The 23924-nt window shown below is 37.6% G+C and overlaps 1 protein-coding gene across 7 annotated transcripts in view; it reads right to left on the bottom strand.

The window, feature by feature from the left end:
- The window catches only part of PLCZ1 (phospholipase C zeta 1), a 48751-nt gene that overhangs the window by 13539 nt on the left and 11288 nt on the right, over positions 1–23924 (bottom strand). For 3 of the 7 annotated variants that reach the window (XM_059886147.1, NM_001011680.3, XM_024991429.1), the window contains 6 exon segments: positions 22801–23032; positions 18258–18459; positions 12518–12662; positions 8103–8252; positions 7316–7558; positions 5896–6043 (listed from right to left, as the gene is read on the bottom strand). In XM_059886147.1, the coding sequence (XP_059742130.1) occupies positions 5896–6043; positions 7316–7558; positions 8103–8252; positions 12518–12662; positions 18258–18459; positions 22801–23032 (1120 nt within the window). 7 annotated transcript variants of the gene reach the window in all.

The following is a 23924-nucleotide window of genomic DNA, read 5'->3' as shown; positions in this document are numbered from 1 at the left end:
TCGATAAAACATGGACTCTTCTGGGTCTTAATTATTTTCATCTACAAATTGATAAACATGAATGATCACTAAATATCCTTAATCTGATTTTGTTACTTCTGAGACTTATAAATTAAACATGTTATGTTTTCACAAATGCGATTTATGTTTATTTTAGATAAATGAGAAAATCAAATAGAAAATAGAAGAAAACAACATATAATCTCATCTCTCTATTAATAACCCTGATAACCTCTTGATAAATATATTTCCATTCTTCTGACATAGGTATATACTTATGCTTCAATTGAATCTTATTGTTAACTCTCTTTTATAAACTTCCATTTTTGACTTACTAAGATAACATGAAAATCATCCCATTTAAAAAATATTCACCTATGATATTATTTTTAGATGAATGAAAAGTATTCATATATATGAAAACTTGTTTCTGATTTTTCCTTATAATAAAATTAATGATGTTTATTATATTTTAAGAATGATGGACCTCTTTGTAGTACATCTTTGACCAATCATTATATACTAGAGCCAGGCATCTTGGAATGCAAACTCAAATGGGCCTTAGAAAGCATCAACCAAAGCTAGTGGAGGTGATGGAATTCCAGTTGAGCTATTTCAAATCCAAAAAGATGATGCTGTGAAAGTGCTGCACTCAATATGCCAGCAAATCTGGAAAACTCAGCAGTGGCCACAGGACTGGAAAAGGTCAGTTTTCATTCCAATCCCAAAGAAAAGTGAAAGTGAAAGTGAAGTCTCTCAGTCATGTCCAACTCTTTGTGACCCCATGGATTGTAGCTTCCTCTGTCCATGGAATTTTCAAGGCAAGAGTACTGGAGTGGGCTGCCATTTCCTTCTCCAGGGGATCTTCCCAACTCAGGGATCGTACCTGGGTCTCCTGCATTGCAGGCAGACACTTTACCATCTGAGCCACCAGGGAAGTCCCAAAAAAAGGCAATGCCAAAGATTGCTCAAACTACCATACAATTGCATTCATCTCACACACTTGCAAAGTAATGCTTAAAACTCTCCAAGCCAGGCTTCAACAGTATGTGAACCGTGAAATTCCAGATATTCAAGCTGGATTTAGAAAAGGCAGAGGAACCAGAGATCAAATTGCCAACATCCGCTGGATCATTAAAAAAGCAAGAGAGTTCCAGAAAACCATCTACTTCTGCTTTATTAACTACACCAGAGCCTCCCACTGTCTGGATCACAACAAACTGTGGAAAATTTTGAAAGAGATGGGAATACCAGACCACCTTACCTGTCTCCTGAGAAATCTGTATGCAGGTCAAGAAGCAGTAGTTCGAACCAGACATGGAACAACAGACTGATTACAAACTGGGAAAGGAGTAGGTCAAGGCTGTATATTGGCATCCTGCTTATTTAACTTATATGCAGAGTACATCATGAGAAATGCTGGACTAGGTGAAGCACAAGCTGGAATCAAGATTGCCAGGAGAAATATCAATAACTTCAGCTATGCAGATGACACCACCCTTATGGCAGAAAGTGAAGAACTAAAGAGGAGAACTTTCACTAAAGTGAAAGAGGAGAGTGAAAAAGTTGGCTTAAAGTTCAACATTCAGAAAACAAAGATCATAGCATCTTGTCTCATCACTTTATGGCAAATAGATGGTGAAGCAGTGGAAACAGTGAGAGACTTTATTTTCTTGGGCACTAAAATCACTGCAGATGGTGACTGCAGCCATGAAATTAAAAGATGCTTGCTCCTTGGAAGAAAAGCTATGACCAACCTAGACAGCATATTAAAAAGCAGAGACAATACTTTGCCAACAAAGGTCCATCTAGACAAAGCTATGGTTTTTCCAGAAGTCATGTATGGATGTGAGAGTTGGACTATAAAGAAAGCTGAGTGCCAAAGAATTGATGCTTTTGAACTATGGTGTTGGAGAAGACTCTTGAGAGTCCCTTGGACTGCAAGGAGATCCAACCAGTCAATCCTTAAGTAAATCAACTCTGAATATTCATTGGAAGAACTGATGCTGAAGCTAGAACTCCAATATTTTGGCCACCTGATGTGAAGAGCTGACTCATTGGAAAAGACCTTGATGCAGGGAAGGACTGAAGGCAGGAAGAGAAGGGGACAACAGAGGATGAGATGGTTGGATGGCATCACCAACTTGATGAATATGAGTTTGAGCAAGCTCCAGGAGTTGGTGATGGACAGGGAGGCCTGGCATGCTTTAGTCCAGGGGGTCACAAAGAGTCGGACACGACTGAGCGACCGTACTGAACTGAACTGAGTTTTGTTTCAAGAAAAGTGCTCTATACTCTTTCCAAAGAAATGGTGATGCTATCTTTTCTGACTCTACTCAGTCCCTTTTCAAATGCTGATCTAGTGTTTAATATGATGAGAATGAGAGAATAATAACCACCTTTGCTGTGCCCAGAAGTCCCAACCACATGAACAACAATAAAAACCATCCTATAGTTTGAAATCATGGACTCTAGTAAAGTAGGTCAAATTCAAACTCCGTTCACAATATTTCACAGTAAAAATACACTTTATATCACAATCCAACACCACACACACACACAATTGTTTTATAAAATAATACTTATGTTTCCTGCATACAATATACTCTTCTATATTCTATTATTTAGTTCTATTCCATTCCATTTTGTTATGTTACATTTCATTCTAAGAGCTACTGAATAGATTTTTGGTCACAAGCCTCAGTTTACAACAAAAACCAAAAAGTCCTAAAATATCCAGCATGTTTCTAACAGGCATTTTGAGGAGATGAGTTAAAGCATGCCTCAAAACCCTAAAGCGCCGGTGGCCAGCCCAATGAGGTTAACCACCATATATATTAGAATCTGCATTTCCAAATAGCCAGGAGCTTTTCTCAAGTTTTCTTTTGCAGGTTTGGAGGTGCTGATTTTTCTGTTTCTAGATGTATGGCAAAACCAATACAATATTGTAAAGTAATTAACCTCCAATTAAAATAAATAAATTTATATTTTAAAAAAAGATAGTAGATTGCAGTTTTTAAAAAGGATATGGCAAGTCACCTTATTCTCATTGACTGTGGAGGCCCAGCATGCTGCTGCTGCTGCTGAGTCGCGTCAGTCGTGTCCGACTCTGTGCAACCCCATAGATGGCAGTCCACCAGGCTCCCCAGTCCCTGGGATTCTCCAGGCAAAAACACTGGAGTATGTTGCCATTTCCTTCTCCAATGCATGAAAGTGAAAGTGAAGTCGCTTAGTCGTGTCCGACTCTTGGCGACCCCATGGACTGCAGCCCACCAGGCTCCTCCATCCATGGGATTTCCCAGGCAAGAGTACTGGAGTGGGGTGCCATTGCATAGGCTGCCTCAAAATGTGCCTCAGTGGCATACTGATTATTTTGGATTAAAGTTAAGCAATGGTCAGTGCAAGAGAGACACTCTCCCTCTTTTCTTTCTCTTTCAAAACAGTAAATAAATCTCTCATGTGACAGGTACATTCCCTGTATCCAAAGGTAGGACATCCTTTCCACCAATGACAGGGAATTCAGAGCTGAGAAGCCTATAAACATAAACCTGGTGCCTTATTTAATTACAACCCCAAGCTCAAACTGTTTAGATTCTTCACTAATTTCCTGTCAGTTTCTCACACATTTGTTTCTTTGTCTGGAAAGCATAAAAGCTGCCTACTTTGGTCACTTCTTAGGGTCCCATTTCTATGAATTAATTTTGTTTCTTTTTCTCATGTCAATATGTCTGGCATCAATTTTATTACTAGTCCAGTCACAAGAACTCAGGAGGGGTAAGAGAGAAAAGATTTCCCCTACCAACAGACAATTCCTTTTTAAGTTGATAACTGTTATTTAGTCATTAAGTTATGTCTGACTCTTTTGTGACCCCATGGACTGTAGCCACCAGGCTCCTCTGTCCATGGGATTTTCCAGGAAAGAACTGGAGTGGGTTGCCATTTTCTTCTCCAGGGGATTTTCCTGACCCAGGGATGTAACCTGAGTCTCCCACTTTGGCAGCTGTATTCTTTACCACTGAGCCACCAAGGAAGCTCCAAGTTGATGATGTTCCCCACCATGTAAGTCTGAGAACAAGGCAGAGTCCGCTTTCCATTCTTTTTCCCAGGCCTAACAGTTGTATCTCTGGCTGTACCATGTAGAGTAACGAACCTCAGATTTAGAATCTGGAGACAATGAAAACAAGATTCAGAGACAAATGGCTCCTCTGTAGGTACACAGCCATCTGGCAGCCTGGTCTGGGTATCATTTTTACCTTCTTCTTCACTTTAGAGATGCAGCTTCCAGTCTATTTATCTCTACCTCATAGATGCCCACTTCTGCTAGTGGTAAAGAATCCTACCAATGCAGGAGACACAGGAGACATGGCTTTGATCCCTGGGTTGGGAAGATCCCATGGAGTAGGATTCCACTCCAGTATTCTTGGCTGTAAAATTCCACGGAAAGAGGAGCCTGGCAGGCTACAGTCACAAAGAGTCAGACACAACTGAGTGACTAGGCATTCATTCATTCATAGATGTCCACAAAGTTCACCCTGGCTTCAATTTTGCTGCCACAAGCCAATCAATCTCAAGGGAAATCAACCCTGAATACTCGCTGGAAGGCCTGATGCTGAAGCTGAACCTTCAGTATTTTCGTCATCTGACGTGAACAGCCGACTCATTGGAAAAGCCCCTGATGCTGGGAAAGATTGAGAGCAGGAGGAGAAGAGGGCATCAGAGGATGAGATGGCTGGATGGCATCACCGATGCAATGGGCATGAATTTGGGCAAACTTCAGGAGATGGTGAGAGATAGGGAGGCCTGGCATGCTGCAGTCCATGGGGTCTCAAAAGAGTCAGACACAAATGGGTGACTGAACAACAACAAGCCTTTATCATCTCCTGCCTACAGCCAGCATCACTTTTAGGCTGCTAACAAAGCATCTATTAGAAACATACAACTGTACTGTACTGTAAGTCACTTCAGTCGTGTCTGACTCTGTGCGACCCCAGAGATGGCAGCCCACCAGGCTTCCCCATCCCTGGGATTCTCAAGGCAAGAACACTGGAGTGGGTTGCCGTTTCCTTCTCCAATGCATGAAAGTGAAAAGTGAAAGTGAAAGTGAAGTCGCTCAGTCATGTCCGACTCCTAGCGACCCCATGGACTGCAGCCCACCAGGCCCCTCGGTCCACAGGATTTTCCAGGCAAGAGTACTGGAGTGGGTTGCCATTGCCTTCTCCGGTCAGTATGGTATCTCCGAATAAAGTATTATTAAGTTCAGCAGCACTTAGAAATTCAATGAATCTATGTACTAAGCATCCAATATTTAAGAAATTAAGTCAAATTGTAGAACTCTTTAGTCCCTCCTCCTGCCACACGCTTCTACTTTTCCTAGTCACTGAACTAGCACCTACAGCCTAAGCGTTTTCCTAAATGCTTGCCATACTTGCCTGTATTTTTGTTAGAGAGCAGAGAGTGCATCAGCATCACACTGTGTCTTAGTCCCCCTTTTCCACAGTCTGCAAGTTTACGCACAAGGGATCATGTAACTCCTGAGATTTCAATCTTCTGCTCACTTACAAAGTTCAAGTTTCTTGTAATTTAGCTTTGCCTACATCTGCAACCTTGTCACTCACTACTCTCTCATATAACCTGCTCACCACAGCCCCTCCCAACAAGTGTCCAGACTGGACATTCTCAAGCAAACTTTCATGACTTAGAGAAGTAAATTAATGGTTCGGTTCTGTGAAATAAAATGTAAAGTGACCTGAGGCATATAACCCTTTTTAAAATCTGTTAAATACATTGAAATTGTATTAGAACATAGTTTTATGAACATCAATGACCAATTTTGACATCTTAAGAGTGAATATAACTTGTTTAAACACTTCCTCTATTTGAATTATAAGAATTTACCTGCCAACTTTGTAAGTTTTCGGGCTTGGGACTCCCCAATAGAGTTGCTTTCATTAAATTGTTGATATAGATGTGAATGATGAAAACTTTTGAACTTCTCAACTTTAGTATAAATAACAAGATCAGATAGGGCCATAGATATTTTTATCTTTGTGATGCAAACAAAAAAAAAAAAACAGTAATTTCACAATTTTGCACTAATCATTTGAAAAATTCTTTCTCCAATAAAGAAAATATGCTTTCAAATCAATGATTTTAGTTTTTTCATAAGATTATATCCTCAAAAACTATTTGGATTGGGTCAATGTAAATATGTTCAATGATAATAGCACTTGATGTTACTTACCAGGCAATCTAAACCTAAAATCCCAATTTATGCAGTAAGTACTGAAGATGGCAATTATTTCTATTTCCTTTTCCCAAAGGTCTTAGTCTGGTCTCATAAATTTTACAAGTTCAGGTATTTTAGACTATTTCCAATGTGATCTAACATTTTGGAATAACTTCTGCTGTATAGTACACTATTGTACACTTTTCCAGCCCAGGATCTATATTCTCTGCACTTCTGTTAGCCTCTTCCAAAGTGTGTTTTTTTTTTCTTTCTTCAGGAAAACATTGCCAGCCCATGCTCAATCCATGTGCTTAAGTGTCGATCATGTGGAGTGGGCGTGGCTAAGCAGACTGCATTCCCCTGGCAACAGTAACCAACTTAGGCATGTGTGCATACTTGGATCACAGCCAGCCTGCCGAGATCCAAAAGGAGTCAGCTTGGGCAGCTGAAAAGACAGGACTTTCAGATTTGAATCTGAAAGCATGTAAAACTGAAGCTTTGCAAAGGCTTGCACCCATATTAGGAAAGTGGGGCCAAAGTTGGCAGAAAGAAAATTCTGTGGACTTTGCTTAATACAACTTTAACCAATCATTCCTGAAATTAGATTCCCTTTCCTGAATGTTTCATTTCTATGGACCAGCTGAATTAATTCATATTTTACTTAAAGCAGCTGAATTAGTTTTGTATTGCTTGCAACCTTGTATACCTTCCTTTGTCGTGCTAACTTGTATACTTAAAATACTATATAATATAAGCAGTGATTTTCTTATCTTCACAGTAATCTCTCCTTCAAGGCAGAGACATTACCTTTTGTACACGGCACAAGGTCTAATATATGAGAAGGCTTAATATGCGTTGGCTGTAGAGAAAAAGAATTTACAAACAGCTAACACGGGGAAAGAGGTAACAACTTCTAAAATTTCTTTTCCACTGCTAATTTTTCCCAAAATAAATTTTAAATGATAAACTAAAGTGATTACAAGTAGGAAAAAGATGTTTTCCTCCAAAAAGTTTAAAAAATTCTCAACTAACAAAAAAATAAAACAACTTTTCAATCACTTGTAAAATTTTCACAAAACGTTGCCTCACCTTCTTTTTCCTGAAGAGTGGGATTCCGACCACCCGTTTCAACTGTTCTTCCTTTGCCAAATCATCTTGAAAATCACCCACTGGTTCTGGTTCTTTGGCACCACTTCCATCCTCCTCTTGTTCTATCTCCTCCTCTTCTTCAAATTCCTCTACCTTCCCATGCATATCAGAACCTTTCCTTTCAAGGGTTTCATGTAAGGTTCCTATTTTCTTGTTTCTAACTAATATTTTGAATTTTAATGCCTAGAGAAACAATTTGAAAAAGATACAATTATACATGTACAGGTAAATTTGTACTTGTCATGGTCATTGAAAAGTCTTTCATCATATTTTCAATATGCCCACAGTAGTAATATATGTAGCTCCTTTTTCCATATTCCTAAAAACCTAATAGAAACCAAGAGATCTACCTGGTGGCTCAGAGGCAAAGAATCTCCCTGAAATGCAGGAGACCTAGGCTTGAACCCTGGTTGAGGCAGATTCCCTGCAGAAGGCAATGACTATCCACTCCAGTATTCTTACCTGGAGAATCCCATGGACAGAGGAGCCTGGAGGGCTACAATCTATAGGGTTGCAAAGAGTCAGATACGACTGAGCTACACTAGACTATCCTTTTTATCAAAATATATTCACCTAAATGCTCACGGGCTATTTCCTAGGAACATTGCAAAGATACACCACTATAATTAAAACTAAGCATTTTTCATTGATCTCTAGCTCAGTTTCATTGGCAATTATAATAGCAGTAGGCTTTTTCTTAGCCTAAGCTTCTCAGACAAAATATTACCTCTGGTGAAGGTAGTCTGTCTGAAAAATTATCAAGCGTATATGACAGCAAGGCATCCCCAAATGTAGCGAGCAAACTGTCGGCCATCACTTCTTGTTGGGAAGGGGAGCAGTGATTTTCTAAAGAGAGCACCACTGGGTACTCAGATGCCTAAAAAAATTAACCATTACCACGGTTAATAGTCAAAATTCTTCAATAACTTTAATGCAATTAATAGAAGTACTTAATTGATTTTAAAACTAACTTCTAATGTTCAGTATCTTAGCAAAATAATTACCTATTCTTTAAACTGAAAATACTTTTGAGTCTGACAAAACAGGGAACATTAAATCTGTATATAAAGGTAAATTAGTCCTAGTTGTACTTAAAATATAGGGAAAAAACTGAAACTCCCAATAGTTTAAATAAATTTGTTAAAACTCCCAATTTTTAAAAATAAATTATAGCATAGTCATATAAAGAAATGATAAAGATCTGTCACAAAGGAAGTAGAGCTATATACACTGCTATAGATATACAGTATCTTTGATCTAGTCTTATGAAGAAAAACAAGTTGCCAAACAGTAAGATTCTACATTTTTACTTTATAAGGTACATATGTTTCAATATTTTTAGGAAAAACTTTAACACTGATATGTTAGAGAAAATGTTAATTTTCTACTTTTTTCTATTTTAAATTCTATAATCGAAATTCACTGCATTATAATTAGAAACAAAGATAAAGATATTTCCAGGTTTTAAATAATAAAGAATATCTAGTAAGTAAAAGCAACTTTGTGTGTGTGTGCGTGTGTGTGTGCATGCTAAGTCACTTCAGTCATGTCTATTCTTTGTGACTCTGTGGATTCTAGCCCACCAGGCTCCTCTGTCCATGGGAATCTCTAGGCAAGAATACTGGAGTGGGTCAAAAGTGACTCTACAAAGGTGTTTTCCACCACTGTAACTTTTAAATTTGCCACAAAATAGTGAATATCACTCATTTGGAGATCTTATTCAAAATTATTTTCTTCCTTTCCACATATAATTTTCAGGGCACATTTGCCAATTTACAGTAACAAGAAAAGGAATTGTAAGGTCTGCTGAATTATTATAGACCTTTGATATATATGTCATATGTCATATTGCATATAGCATACCACATTAAGTCTGAGTCTATTAATTTCTTATGGCTGCTGTAACAAATTACTATAAATTAGGTGGCATGAAACAACAGATATTTATCTTTTCATAATTGTGGAGGCCTAGATTTTGAAATCAGTTTCACAGGCTAAAATGAAGATGCCAGCAGGTTCTAGGGGAGATCTGGTCCCTGCCTCTTTCAGCTTCTGATGGTGGCCAACATTTCTTGGCTTGTGGTCATATCACTCCAGTGTCTGGCCCTCATCTTTGCATTGCCTCTTCCTCTGTTATGTGTCAAATCTCCCTCTGCCCCCCATGAATAAGGATACAATACTGGCATTTAGGACCCGTCCAGATAATTCAGGGTGGTGTCTCATCTCAAGATTCTTAACTTATCACATCTGCAAAGATCCTTTTAACAAATAAAATAACATTTACAGGTTCCAGGAATTAGAATCTAGTATCTTTGGGGCTCTTATTCAGCCTACAAAATGATCTTCCTGTAAATACCCACATATATTTATAGGGCTTCCCTGGTGGCTCAGACAGTAAAGAATCTGCCTGTGGAGACCCAAGTTCAATCCCTGGGTCAGGAAGATTCCCTGGAGAAAGGAATGGCAACCCATTCCAGTATTATTGCCTGGAGAATTCCTTGGACAGAGAAGCCTGCTGGGCTACAGTCCATGGGGTCACAAAGAGTTGGATACAACTGATAAACTAATACTTTCATTTTCATTTATACATATATAAACTTAAGTCTAATATCAAGAGAAGAGTGTAAATTTTTTTTCCCAAATATAATAAGTGATTTTGAGTTTAGGCAAAGTGAAGGCCTAGCAAATAGATTTCTCACTTAGGCCCTGACTTTACTCACTGGGAAGAGCTCATTGTCTTCTGTGGTCTTTGTTCCATCCTCTGGGAAGATCATCTTGTCTTTATCCTCCTTGGCCATATCTGAAGTACGAACTGAGGAGTTGGCTTTTCTTAAAGCCAAACAACTTTTGCAGCTCGCTTTCTGACTAATGGTGGTTTTAGGTTTCCCCTAACAAGTCAGACTTATCTTTTGTTTTTAGCAATCTAATGCCCTCAAAAACCACAATTTCGTATAAACCACAATTTCGTATATGCTTGTTTCTAGTAAGTCGCATGTGCTGGGGCCTATACTCAAAGTTCTTTCTGCACCATAGATATCAAGTGTATTTTATTTCATCACTCTCTTATCCCCAAGTTAATGGCAACTATGTTGAGTAGAAAGTCTAAACTTCAGTCTAATCTTTGCTGCAAAACTGTGTCACTGCATCCAACTGAGAAGTTTCATTGAGTCTGTTGAAAGCCTTTTTTTTTTTTTTTCATTCCATCACGTACTCTTTGGAGTCTTAGAAGTTGTAGATGTCTGTCCATCCTTGTAAGGCCTTTGAATTTTCAGACTGTCTCTATTTCCTTTTATTCCCTCAGTTATACACCCTGAATGAAGTGGGAGAGTTTGGTACAAAAATATTTGGGAAGAGTATTTCAGATGAAGGGAATAGCAAGTGCAAAGGCTTTGAGATGGGTCTGAAAAGAGGTAAGGAGGCCAGAATGGCCACATGAACAAAGGAGAGAGGAGGAGAAGACGTCAGGGAGGTAATGGTAAACAGGTCATGTAGGGCCTTGGGAGTCATGGTACAGATTTTAACTTTTATTTTGAGTGGAATTAAAGAGTTTGAAAAGGGGAATGCCATGATTGGACTTATCAAAAAGTCACTCTGCTACATTAAGATGAAACTGCAGAAGAGGAGGGAGAGAAGCAGAGACCCTGGATAAGAAGCCATTGCAATAATGCAAGTCAGAGGTGATGGTAGTTGACCAGGAGAGTGACAGTGAGAATGGGGGAAAGGGATTAAATTCAGTGTACATTTGGAAAGTAGAGCCAGGAGGATTTGCTGAAGAATATATAGAGGATTCAGAGAGAAAAGAAGGGAACATTAAAGTAGACAATAATGATTTAGGGCAAACACAGTTGTCATTAAGTGAGATGGAAAAGACCATAGGAAAAGTGGGACTAGGAAAAAGAAGGATATGATCTGGAGCTCAAGCTGAAACATGTTAACTATAGCTATTAAACATGCAAGTGGAAATGTCAAATAGGAAGTTGTCTACACTGGTGTAAAATTTAAAGGAGAAGTTTGGATAAATTTAAACATCAGAAATTAGATGTTTAAGAGAATCAATGCCATATATTAAGGTTTTATATTATGATAAATTTTAAAACATTTTATAAATATTTATTATTTTATACTCTAATAAATAATGGAACAATGAATCTAAGTATGTGATTTTAAGTTAGGCTTCTGTTTACAGATAAAAGATTGACCAAGCTAGGAGAACTTTAGGTTTTTCAACTTTTTAAGTTTAATTTATTAAATAGACATTAAGTACTTAGATTTTGTTAAATCTCTTCAATTACACTACAATTGAAGTACTTAAGAAAGAAATCAAATATACTAAGTTTAAAAACACAATTTAAAATGTCTGAAGGTGCTCAATTAACCAAGCTTGTCAATGAGATCAAGTATTACTCAAAATTCAGTGACTATTAAAACCTGCTCAATTTACAGATGAGTATTTTTAAACTGAATTAGAAGCTTTAGACAGAAAGAAATAGATCTTTGAATCTTTAACTTAATAAATTTAACAATAATTTTTAAATCCAAAGTAAACTTTTAAACATTCTTTTCTGTATAAATACCTGCCATCAGAGTATAAAATATGCCAAAAGTTGAGATAATACATTTTTTACATTTGTGTCCTGAAAGTAAAATATCTGAATGTTGGTAAAATATTTACTATTACATAGAACAGTATTTCTTAAACTTTTTGGCCATAACTCATGGTAAGAAATATAATTTACATTAAGACACAATACACATGCATGCATACATATACACACATATAATATAATTACATAATTAAACAAAAAGTTCCTTGAAACTACATATACCTTCCTACCTGAGATCTGTTTTAATAAATCTACCTTTAATGATATACTCCCTGAAGACGGAAATGGTAACCCACTCCAGCATTCCTGCCTGGAAAATCCCACCTGATGGGCATACAGTCCATGGGGTCACAAAGAGTGGGATATGACTGAGCATACACACATAATGATACATAATACATGGATTTTGCTGCCAACTAATGGATCATAACCTACAATTGAAAGGTCACTGATCTAAACTAAGGCCAAGCATTATAGGATTTTGAAACAAATTATCTTATGTTTAAATAACTGTGACTTAACAAAGGCATGTACATACTAGGAATGCATATTTGTTTATAGCTTGGATAACAGTTTTAAACAGAAGCTTGCTGGTGAATGTATAGCCATGGTATACAACAGGTTCATTTTGTGATCCATCCCAGCAGTCAATTTCCAGACAGCGGCATCCTTTCACAAGGGCACTAGTAAAATTTAAACAAAATAAAATTGTCACTCCTGGACTATAGGTTAAACCTTTAACCATATTCCATGGACTATACAATGCATGGGGTTGCAAAGAATCAGACACAACCGAGTGACTTTTACTTTCATTTTTAACCATATACTACCTGGGTTATATTGCCTACTAGTAGATCAAAACCCTCTGTGGTTTTATAGAAAAATTTTTTTTCATGGAGGACAAACTTAAGAATATTGCTTCTTGCTACAATCTCTCAGTTCAGTTCACTTCAGTCAGACTGCTCAGTCATGTCCATCTCTTTGCGACCCCACAAATTGCAGCACACCAGGCCTCCCTGTCCATCACCAACTCCCGGAGTTCACTCAAATTCACGTCCATTGAGTCAGTGATGCCATCCAGCCATCTCATCCTCTGTCGTCTCCTGCCCCCAATTCCTCCCAGCATCAGAGTCTTTTCCAATGAGTCAACTCTTCACATGAGGTAGCCAAAGTATTGGAGTTTAAGCTTCAACATAATTCCTTCCAAAGAAATCCCAGGGCTGATCTCCTTTAGGATGGACTGATTGGATCTCCTTGCAGTCCAAGGGACTCTCAAGAGTCTTCTTCAACACCACAGTTTAAAAGCATCAATTCTTCAGCGCTCAGCTTTCTTCACCGTCCAACTCTCACACCCACACATGACCACTGGAAAAACCATAGCCTTGACTAGACGGACCTTTGTTGGCAAAGTATGTCTCTGCTTTTCAATATGCTATCTAGCTTGGTCATAAAGATAGGTTAACTTTATCCATGATCAAGCCAACCTTTAGCTGCTTATTTTAACTACATGGTTTGGTCCCCAGCAAAAAATGAGGGGACTGCACTGTGTCATGGCAAACCCTTTACTCAGAAGCTGGTAAGAGAAAGCTCTCTTTCAGTGGTGGTATGGAAGCCACTTTTCACTGTCTCACACTGAGTGAAATGATTGAATAATGAATCATGGGAATGAATCATGAAAAATTTCTCACTCAATAAAGAAATTCTCCACTTAAATAAATCTAAGGGGGTTTCAAGAATTAAAATCTTTAGTGCAGTTAATATTGGTTTTTATCTTTTAAAGAGGAGGAAACTGAGACATAAAAAATGTTATACCCATCAGGTAATTAACAAATGAGGGACTGAGAGGAAAGATAAACACCAGAAACTTAAATATTAATAGGTAAACATCATTCTACACCACCTCTCACAAGTAGAGAAATTTCGAAGACTTTTATCAAACTGTAACCCTTATAAGTGGGTAAGGAAATAGAGGAAGAAATATAATTAAAGTTAACTTTAAATGTTCACAGGGGTAGAACATTTTCTCAGAATTCAAAATTAAATTTCTGTATTTCTAAATAAACCTATTGAAAAGGTATTTTCTCTCAAAAAAATATAATGGTGTATGAACAGAAATTTCTGTAGAGCTATGAATGGGCTTATCCTTACAGGATTTTAAGTGGGTATATTTCTGAATTTGGGGATTTATGTACTTACTTAGATTTTAAATTATAGAAGCAATGTTAATTTGTGAGTTTGATGTTATCATGGGATTATAAGATATATTTTCTATGATTTTTCCTAAGTAATATCACCCAATCACATAGCTTTGAATGACATCTATATGCCAAGGGCTTCCAAGATTATTTTTCCAACCTGGATACTTCTTAAGGTCAAGAGGGGTGATGGTGAGAAGATACCCTTCATCCAAGGTAAGGAACAGCAGCTAAGCTTTGCTGGAGCAGCCATGAAGAGATGCCCCACGTCCAAGGTAAGAGAAACCCAAGTAAGATGGTAGGTGTTGTAAGAGGGCATCAGAGGGCAGACACACTGAAACCATAATCACAGAACTAGTCAATCTAATCACACTAGGACCACAGCCTTGTCTAACTCAATGAAACTAAGCCATGCCCGTGGGGCCACCCAAGATGGACGTGTCATGGTGGAGAGGTCCGACAGAATGTGGTCCACTGGAGAAGGGAATGGCAAGCCACTTCAGTATTCTTGCCTTGAGAATCCCATGAACAGTATGAAAATGCAGAATGATAGAATACTGAAAGAGGAACTCCCCAGGTCAGTAGGTCCCCAATATGCTACTGGAGATCAGTAGAGAAATAACTCCAGAAAGAATGAAGGGATGGAGCCAAAGCAAAAACAATACCCAGTTGTGGGTGTGACTGGTGATAGAAGCAAGGTCCAATGCTGTAAAGAGCAATATTGCATAGGAACCTGGAATGTCAGGTCCATTAATCAAGGCAAATTGGAAGTGGTCAAACAAGAGATGGCAAAAGTGAACATCGACATTCTAAGAATCAGCGAACTAAAGTGGACTGGAATGGGTGAATTTAACTCAGATGACCATTATATCTACTACTACAGGCAGGAATCCCTCAAAAGAAATGGAGTAGCCATCATGGTCAACAAAAGAGTCCGAAATGCAGTACTTGGATGCAATCTCAAAAACGACAGAATGATCTCTGCTTGTTTCCAAGGCAATCCATTCAATATCACAGTAATCCAAGTCTATGCCCCAACCAGTAACACTGAAGAAGCTGAAGTTGAACGGTTCTATGAAGACCTACAAGACCTTTTAGAACTAACACCCAAAAGAGATGTCCTTTTCATTATAGAGGACTGGAATGCAAAAGTAGGAAGTCAAGAAATACCTGGAGTAACAGGCAAATTTGGCCTTGGAATAAAGAATGAAGCTGGGCAAAGGCTAATAGAGTTTTGCCAAGAGAACATACTGGTCATAGCAAACACCCTCTTCCAACAACACAAGAGAATACTCTACACATGGACATCACCAGATGGTCAACACCAAAATCAGATTGATTATATTCTTTGCAGCCAAAGATGGAGAAGCTCTATACAGTCAGCAAAAACAAGACCGGGAGCTGACTGTTGCTCAGATCATGAACTCCTTACTGCCAAATTCAGACGTAAATTGAAGAAAGTAGGGGAAACCACTAAACTATTCAGATATGATCCAAATCAAATCCCTTACGATTATACAGTGGAAGTGACAAATAGATTTAAGGTATTAGATCTGATAGAGTGCCTGAAGAACTATAGATGGAGGTTCGTGACAATGTACAGGAGTCAGGGATCAAGACCACCCCAAAAGAAATGCAAAAATGCAAAATAGCTGTCTGGGGAGGCCTTACAAATAGCTGTGAAAAGAAGAGAAGTGAAAAGCAAAGGAGAAAAGGAAAGATATAAGCATCTGAATGCAGAGTTCCAAAGAATAGCAAGGAAAGATAAAGCCTTCCTCAGCGATCAATGCAAAGAAATAGAGGAAAACAATAGAATGGGAAAGACTAGAGATCTCTTCAAGAAAATTAGAGATACCAAGGGAACATTTCATGCAAAGATGGCCTCGATAAAGGACGGAAATGGTATGGACCTAACAGAAGCAGAAGATATCAAGAAGAGGTGGCAAGAATACACAGAAAAACTGTACAAAAAAGATCCTCACAACCAAGATAATCACAATGGTGTAATCACTCACACAGAGCCAGACATCCTTGAATGTGAAGTCAAGTGGGCCTTAGAAAGCATCACTACAAACAAAGCTAGCAGAGGTGATGGAATTCCAGTTGAGCTATTTCAAATCCTGAAAGATGATGCAGTGAAAGTGCTTCACTCAATATGCCAGCAAATAAGGAAACCTCAGCAGTGGCCACAGGACTGGAAAAGGTCAGTTTTCATTCCAATCCCAAACAAAGGCAATGCCAAAGAATGTTCAAACTACTGCACAATTGCTCTCATCGCACACGCTAGTCAAGTGATGCTTAAAATTCTTCAAGCCAGGCTTCAGCAGTATGTGAACTGTGAAATTCCAGATGTTCAAGCTGGTTTTAGAAAAGGCAGAGGAACCAGAGATCAAATTGCCAACATCCGCTGGATCATCAAAAAAGCAAGAGAGTTCCAGAAAAACGTTTATTTCTGCTTTATAGACTATGCCAAAGCCTTTGACTGTGTGGATCACAATAAACTGTGGAAAATTCTGAAAGAGATGGGAATACCAAACCACCTGACCTGCCTCTTGAGAAACCTATATGCAGGTCAGGAAGCAACAGTTAGAACTGGACATGGAACAACTGACTGGTTCCAAATAGGAAAAGGAGTATGTCAAGGCTGTATGTTGTCACCCTGCTTATCGAACATATATACAGAGTACATCATGAGAAACGCTGGGCTGGAAGAAACATAAGGTGGAATCAAGATTGCTGGGAGAAATATCAATAACCTCAGATATGCAGATGACACCACTCTTATGGCAGAAAGTGAAGAGGAACTAAAAAGCTTCTTGATGAAAATGAAAGAGGAGAGTGGAAAAAGTTGGCTTAAAGCTCAACATTCAGAAAACGAAGATCATGGCATCTGGTCCCATCACTTCATGGCAAGTAGATGGGGAAACAGTGGAAACAGTGTCAGAATTTATTTTTTGGGGGGTCTAACATCACTGCAGATGGTGACTGCAGCCATGAAATTAAAAGACGCTTATTCTTTGGAAGGAAAGTTATGACCAACCTAGATAGCATATTGAAAAGCAGAAACATTACTTTGCCAACAAAGGTCCATCTAGTCAAGGCTACGGTTTTTCCAGTGGTCATGTATGGATGTGAGAGTTGGACTGTGAAGAAAGCTGAGCACCAAAGAATTGATGCTTTTGAACTGTGGTGTTGGAGAAGACTCCTGAGAGTCCCTTGGACTGCAAGGAGATCCAACCAGTCCATTCTAAAGATCAGTCTTGGGTGTTCTTTGGAAGGAAGGATGCTAAAGCTGAAACTCCAGTACTTTGGCCACCTCATGCGAAGAGTTGACTCATTGGAAAAGACTCTGATGCTGGGATGGATTGGGGGCAGGAGGAAAAGGGGATGACAGAGGATGAGATGGCTGGATGGCATCACTGACTCCAATGGACGTGAGTCTGAGTGAACTCCAGGAGTTGCTGATGGACAGGGAGGCCTGGCGTGCTGCAATTCATGGGGTCGCAAATAGTGGGACATGACTGAGCGACTGAACTGAACTGAACTGAACTGGATACTTCTTCCAAATCCCAGACACATATACCCAACTGACTATCTAGCCTAGCCCTTTGATAACTAACTGATATCTCCAACTGAACACAGACATCATGGAACTTTTGCTTTTGAATCACACCCTACAATGGCTTCACCATCTCTGCCCATAATGTCTTCACATTCTAGGTTATCAGGCCCAAAATCCTGATACTCTCTTTCCCTCATACTTCTCTTCAAACTGCCTGGTAAATCACCTTGTTGGCTCTGTCTCCCTAAAATATTTCAAATTCAACCATGTATCTCAACTGCTGCCTCATGAATTAACCATCTAGATCACCATCATCCCTGGACTCCTACAATATTTTCCCAAAGCATCTTCTACCTCCACTCTTTCACCATCAGTCTTTCCTCCTCAGTAAAGAATAAATTAAATTATGACATTTTCCTAAGGAAAACCCCTCCAATGAATTACAGCTTGCTGGAGTAGAAACCACTAGGAACTTTCAAACATTTTTTAAATGTGATGGATTCAAAAATCAAAAGAAATACCTTATATATCCCCAAAGGTCACTTGGTCCCCATAATTGGTCAGATATCAAGTATGTATTATGTGAACTTGAAATAAAATAATCAGTCAATGGATGAGTCATATCTTGGTAAACATGATCACACTTATTATCAAATAGCAGACATTCAGATGAATCCATGTATCTTCTAAAACCTTCAAATGACATCTGGTGTGCTTGTTTAACTTTAAAAAATAAAAAGAATGCAGAAATACCATAAATAGTATAAAAATTACATTTCACTTTAAACATAGTAGCAGAGCATGATTCTAAAGTATTCATTTAGAATTAATACTGATCTAAGTTTCTTTGGAAACAAATTTTTCTAAGGTTTTTATTTTTAGTTCTTTCAAGACTAAATATTACTTAATCATCTCTTCTTTTAATGTTTAAAAAACATATACAAGACTACTATATTTAAAATAACCAACAAGGAACTATTGTTAGAAAAATTTTTTTAATAATTAAAATACATACAAGAAAAGGACACGTGTCGTAGATTCATGAATTTCCACAAGTGAACCATCCATGTAGCCAACACCAAGGTCAAAGAACAGAAGATGACAGCACCCCAGAAGACTGCTGCCTGCCAACTTTCTAGTTTTCCTCCAAACCCCAACCCCCAACTGCCAAGTATATTCAATGGTATGGCTTCTAGAAGCAGATAAGTTTTCTTTAGTTTTTGCGTTTTACATAAATGAACTCACACAATATGTATTTTTTATGACTGGTTTGTTTTGCTCAACATTATTTATAAAATTTATTCTTATAGTGGTACACAGATATTTTTTATTCCTATTTTTGTATAGTTCTCCATTGTGTGAATATACCACAATTTATCAATTCTGTTCTTGACAAGCATTTAGATAATTTCCAGTTTGGGGCTATTTACAAAACTACACTGCTATAAATAACCAGTATATATCTTTTGGTGCAAATATGTACATGTTTCTATTGGGTGCATTCTTATGAATCGAATTACTAAGTCATTTGCATATAATTATCTTTAGCAAATGATCTGTGAACTTTTTTGCTCAGTATCATATATACCAAAATTATCTATTTAAGCAGAACACTGGCTCTGGAATGAGACAGCTTGGGTTAAATCCACTAATTTGTTATATACGAGTCTGTTAACCTCTCCCTGTCTTAGGAATGATGGCAATCATAACACCCATTCGTGCATACTAGTGCTGTATATTAGATCTATAAAAGTTAGTTACTGTTGCTTTTGTTGCTGATAACTCAGTTTGCCTCATATTAAAAGTTGGTGTGAGTATTCACTTTAGAGAGTGGTCCTTGGCAGAGAATTTTATTTCTGGGAATTTAAATTACAGAAATAGAGACTCAGACAAAGCTTGATATGCAAGAATGCTCACACCAGCATTATTTATAAAAGCAAAATAAATGGGGGAGGGGAGGAAAGAGATTAAATCTCAAAATATGACACAATACTAAGCAGCCATTACAAACAATGTATCAGAAAAAAATATATAGTGACATTAAGTAAATGTTTATGACATCATAAAAACAAAAAAGCCAGCATTCAAAATGCTATTACAATCTTACTTTTAAAAATGAAAGCTAGAATAAAATACATAAAATATTTATAGTGATGCAAACTAAACTCTCTATTTCAAAGCTATACAAATTAGAAACATGCAAGTGAACGGGGCAAATGCTTCATATATCATAATTGTAATGATTTGCATGAATTTATTCTTTTTCCCAGTGCAATTACCAATGATTGGCTTATAGGTCTTTGAACTATTAACTAAGTAAATATCTTTGGTAATGGAATAGAAAACAAACTCATGTTATGCCCTTAAAAACTACCAGACTGAGATGACAGTTAATCTGATGGATTTTTATATTTAAAATAAAATGAGGTTCTCCTCATTTGGTACATGTCACATATCACTGTGGGACAAGGTTGAGAAACTTAGCAGCATTTGGGACTATAAGTTCATAATTCAAATTGGCCCCAATAAGTCTCTAAAGTGATCAATAGCCTTGTAAATGAAATGAGTGGTCTTGCCTGTGTGCAAAACTATCTGAATGGAAAGCAGAGGAAGACTCAAAAGATGGAATAGATACACATTATAATATTATAGTTAAAATGTAAACACAATTCCAAAATGTCAGTGGCACCATTCCACTATGCTTTTGTACCTTTTAAGTTGGGCTTCCCTGGTGGCTTAAACTGTAAAGAATCCTCCTGCAGTGCAGGAGACCTGGGTTCGATTCCTGGTTGGGCAGATCCCCTGGAGAAGAAAATGGCAACCTACTCCAATATTCTTGCCTGGGAAATCCCATGAACAAAGATGCCTGGCGGGCTACAGTCCATGGGGTCACAAAAGAGTCAGACACAATTTAGCAACTAAACAACAACCATTTAATTTACCATCTGCAGGTAACAATTCCAAAGTACGTGTTTTAAAAATCTTCACTGGAACAGGGCCATAAAGTGCATGTCTGTGAACTGGTTGTTTCCAGGTGGAAATGATATAAAGAGTTTGAACCAAAACATAAATCAATTCACTACATTCTTATGGAAAGTCTTTGCAATTGAAAGTAAAGACTCCATTGTGTATATGTACCACAGCTTTTTTATCCATTCATCTGATGATGGACATCTAGGTTGCTTCTATGTCCTGGCTATGGCAAAACCAATACAATATTGTAAAGTTAAAAAATAAAATAAAATTAAATTTAATTTAAAAAAAAAGAAGAAAAAAAAAAGGAAGAAAGAAAGTAAAGACTAAGCATCTGGACTCATCAGATGTGCTTAGAGACGTACTTGTTTTACATTCTGATACAAGTGCTTTATCTTGCTGCAAACTTGCAAGTTTTAATGGAGACCAAACTCTTACTAGCACTATCTTCAGTCTTACCACAACGATGCTTAGAAGCATTCCAAGTCTTTATGTGGTACCGAGTCATGAGCCAAAATCTAGCTTACGACCAATGAGACCTACATGATTTAATCCCTGCCTATCTCTCCAGGTTCGAACCACACTGTCCTCTTCCTGTTCCTTGCCTCTCCACCTCAGAGCCAACACTTCCCTTGCCTAGACGTCAGACCCTTCTCCCATTTTGTCACATGACTAATTCTTTCTCATCATTTTTGTCTCAGCTCAAATGTTACATTCCCCATGAAGGACTCTGCTAAACACTCACCTGAGCTAGACCTTGTGGGTTGTCTACTGTCTATTTTATTTTATTTTTTTCATAGTACATAGTACTCTCTGAAACTATTTGTATGTTTAATTATTTATTGTCAGTCTCCTTCCAACCCTTATCAGGAATATAAGACCTAGTTTGCCTCATACTCCACTGTATCCTCAGGCCCTAGAAACATGCTTGGTTGCCACAAATAAATGCTTCAGTAAATCAGGAATGTATGAGTCCATGAAGGAATGTTTTGTTTTGTTAGAACCCATATCATCATATGTTAAGCACTGGTAGACATAAACCAGTTTGCAAAGGCAGAACTCGGGCTTTCACATGTGTGTGTGTGTCTGCTAAGTCCCTTTATCTTGTTTGACTCCTTGCGACCCTATGGAGTGTAAACTGCCAGACTCCTCTGTCCATGGAATTCTCCAGGCAAGAATACTGGGGTGGGTTGCCATGCTCTCCTCCAGGGGATCTTCCTGACCCAGGGACTGAACTCACATCTCTTGTATCCTGCATTGGCAGGTGAGTTCTTTACCAATAGTGCCTCCTGAAAAGACCTGCACTTTCATATATCCCTTATTAAATAAATATTCTGAGCTATTCCATTAATCTCTGTAGGGTTAAACAGCATGCTTTAATAGTGCTTTTTCTGCAACTATATGAATATTGTATTATATTATGTCTTTATTATTTTATTTAAAAATAAGTATAAATGGAAAAAATTGAAGTGCTTTACCCATTAAAGATGAAACAAAGATCAAAAACTATACAAGAGATCACTAGCCAAAATGGTTATTGGACTTAAACCAGATGAGTGCATAGGAAAATGAAAGAAAAGCAAAAATCTTTTAATGTTTATGAAATGTTGTAAACAATTAAGTGTCAACAACAGAGAAATGAGTGATTTTACAATGTTTTATCTCTTCCCTAGAACTGTTTTCGTTTAGCTAATTTAATATTCTATATTTTGTCAATAATATATAAAAACGGAAAACTGCCTACACCTGGGTTTTTATCTTACTAATGAATATCAGGACCCTTTCTTCCATTATGGTATTTATAATAATAAGATCCTCATCTTGTTTTCCATGCCTAAGTTCATCTCTGAACACTTGAAAGATACAGAAACAGTTAAAAGGAAGGAACTGGACAATGAAAGAAAGTCGTGGTTACACAACATAGCTTTCTAAAAGGTATGTACACTGTCTGTAAGTTACAAAATTATAACTGTCAATATATAATATTACCTAGAAGAAAGCTGACCCAATCAAGATTGAATTTGAAAACTTCTATTAATAAAAAACAGTTTGCATATAAATATTTGATAAAACTTTGAAGTACAAGCATACCTTCTTCAATAGGCTCATATTTCTGAATGATCTCAGAAGCAATACTTTTATTGAAGTCAAGTGTATACTGTTCTCGCATCAAAAATTCGACCAGGTTCTTTTCTAAAAGAATTTTCCGGTTTTCAGAATACGTGTTGAAAATCTCAATAATTTCTTCTCTGTATGTAATAATTCGATAAATTGTTCTAAATTCTTCTATGGTGATTCTTCCTTGTTTCAGCCTGTCATTATCCTACTAAAAAAATTTACTGGTGGGCTCACATTTCGAATGTAAAAAATACACAAAACAAAAATGTTAGAGTAGTTGTGTAATATATATACCAACTCATCCTGAAAACAAGTTACATTGGATTCTTATTTTACATAAATATATAAAACTGCATGAGATGATGCCAAAGCTTGGGAATCACTAGTGGATAATTACCACTTAAAACCTGGTGGCTTTATTCTCTATTACTACTTCTGCTTTGCAAATAGGTTGGATTTCACATATATGCATTAATATACGGTATTTGTTTTTCTCTTTCTGACTTACTTTACTCTATATGATAGTCTGTAGGTCCAACCACATCTCTACAAATGACCTAATTCCATTCCTTTTTAATGTGGAAAATAGATAACTAATTCAAATGGGTTGAATACAGAGTTCCAAACAACAGCAAGGAGAGATAAGAAAGCCTTCCTCAGCGATCAATGCAAAGAAATAGAGGAAAACAATAGAATGCGAAAGACTAGAGATCTCTTCAAGAAATTAGAGATACCAAGGGAACATTTCATGGAAAGATAGGTACAATAAAGGACAGAAAAGGTATGGACCTAACAGAAGCAGAAGATATTAAGAGGTGGTGGCAAAAATACACAGAAGAACTGTACAAAAAAGATCTTCATGACCCAGCTGATCATGAAGATATAATCACCCACCTAGAGCCAGACATCCTGGAGTATGAAGTCAAGTGGGCCTTAGGAAGCATCACTAAAAGCAGAGCTAGTGGAGGTGATGGAATTCCAGTGGAGTTATTTCATATCCTGAAAGATGATGCTGTGAAAGTGCTGCACTCAATATGCCAGCAAATCTGGAAAACTCAGCAGTGGCCACAGGACTGGAAAAGGTCAGTTTTCATTCC

The sequence above is a fragment of the Bos taurus genome, chromosome 5 (genome assembly GCF_002263795.3).
Source record: "Bos taurus isolate L1 Dominette 01449 registration number 42190680 breed Hereford chromosome 5, ARS-UCD2.0, whole genome shotgun sequence".
NCBI lineage: Eukaryota > Metazoa > Chordata > Mammalia > Artiodactyla > Bovidae > Bos > Bos taurus.
The sequence above is the reverse complement of the archived record's forward strand: the minus strand, read 5'-3'. Positions and strand labels throughout refer to the sequence as shown.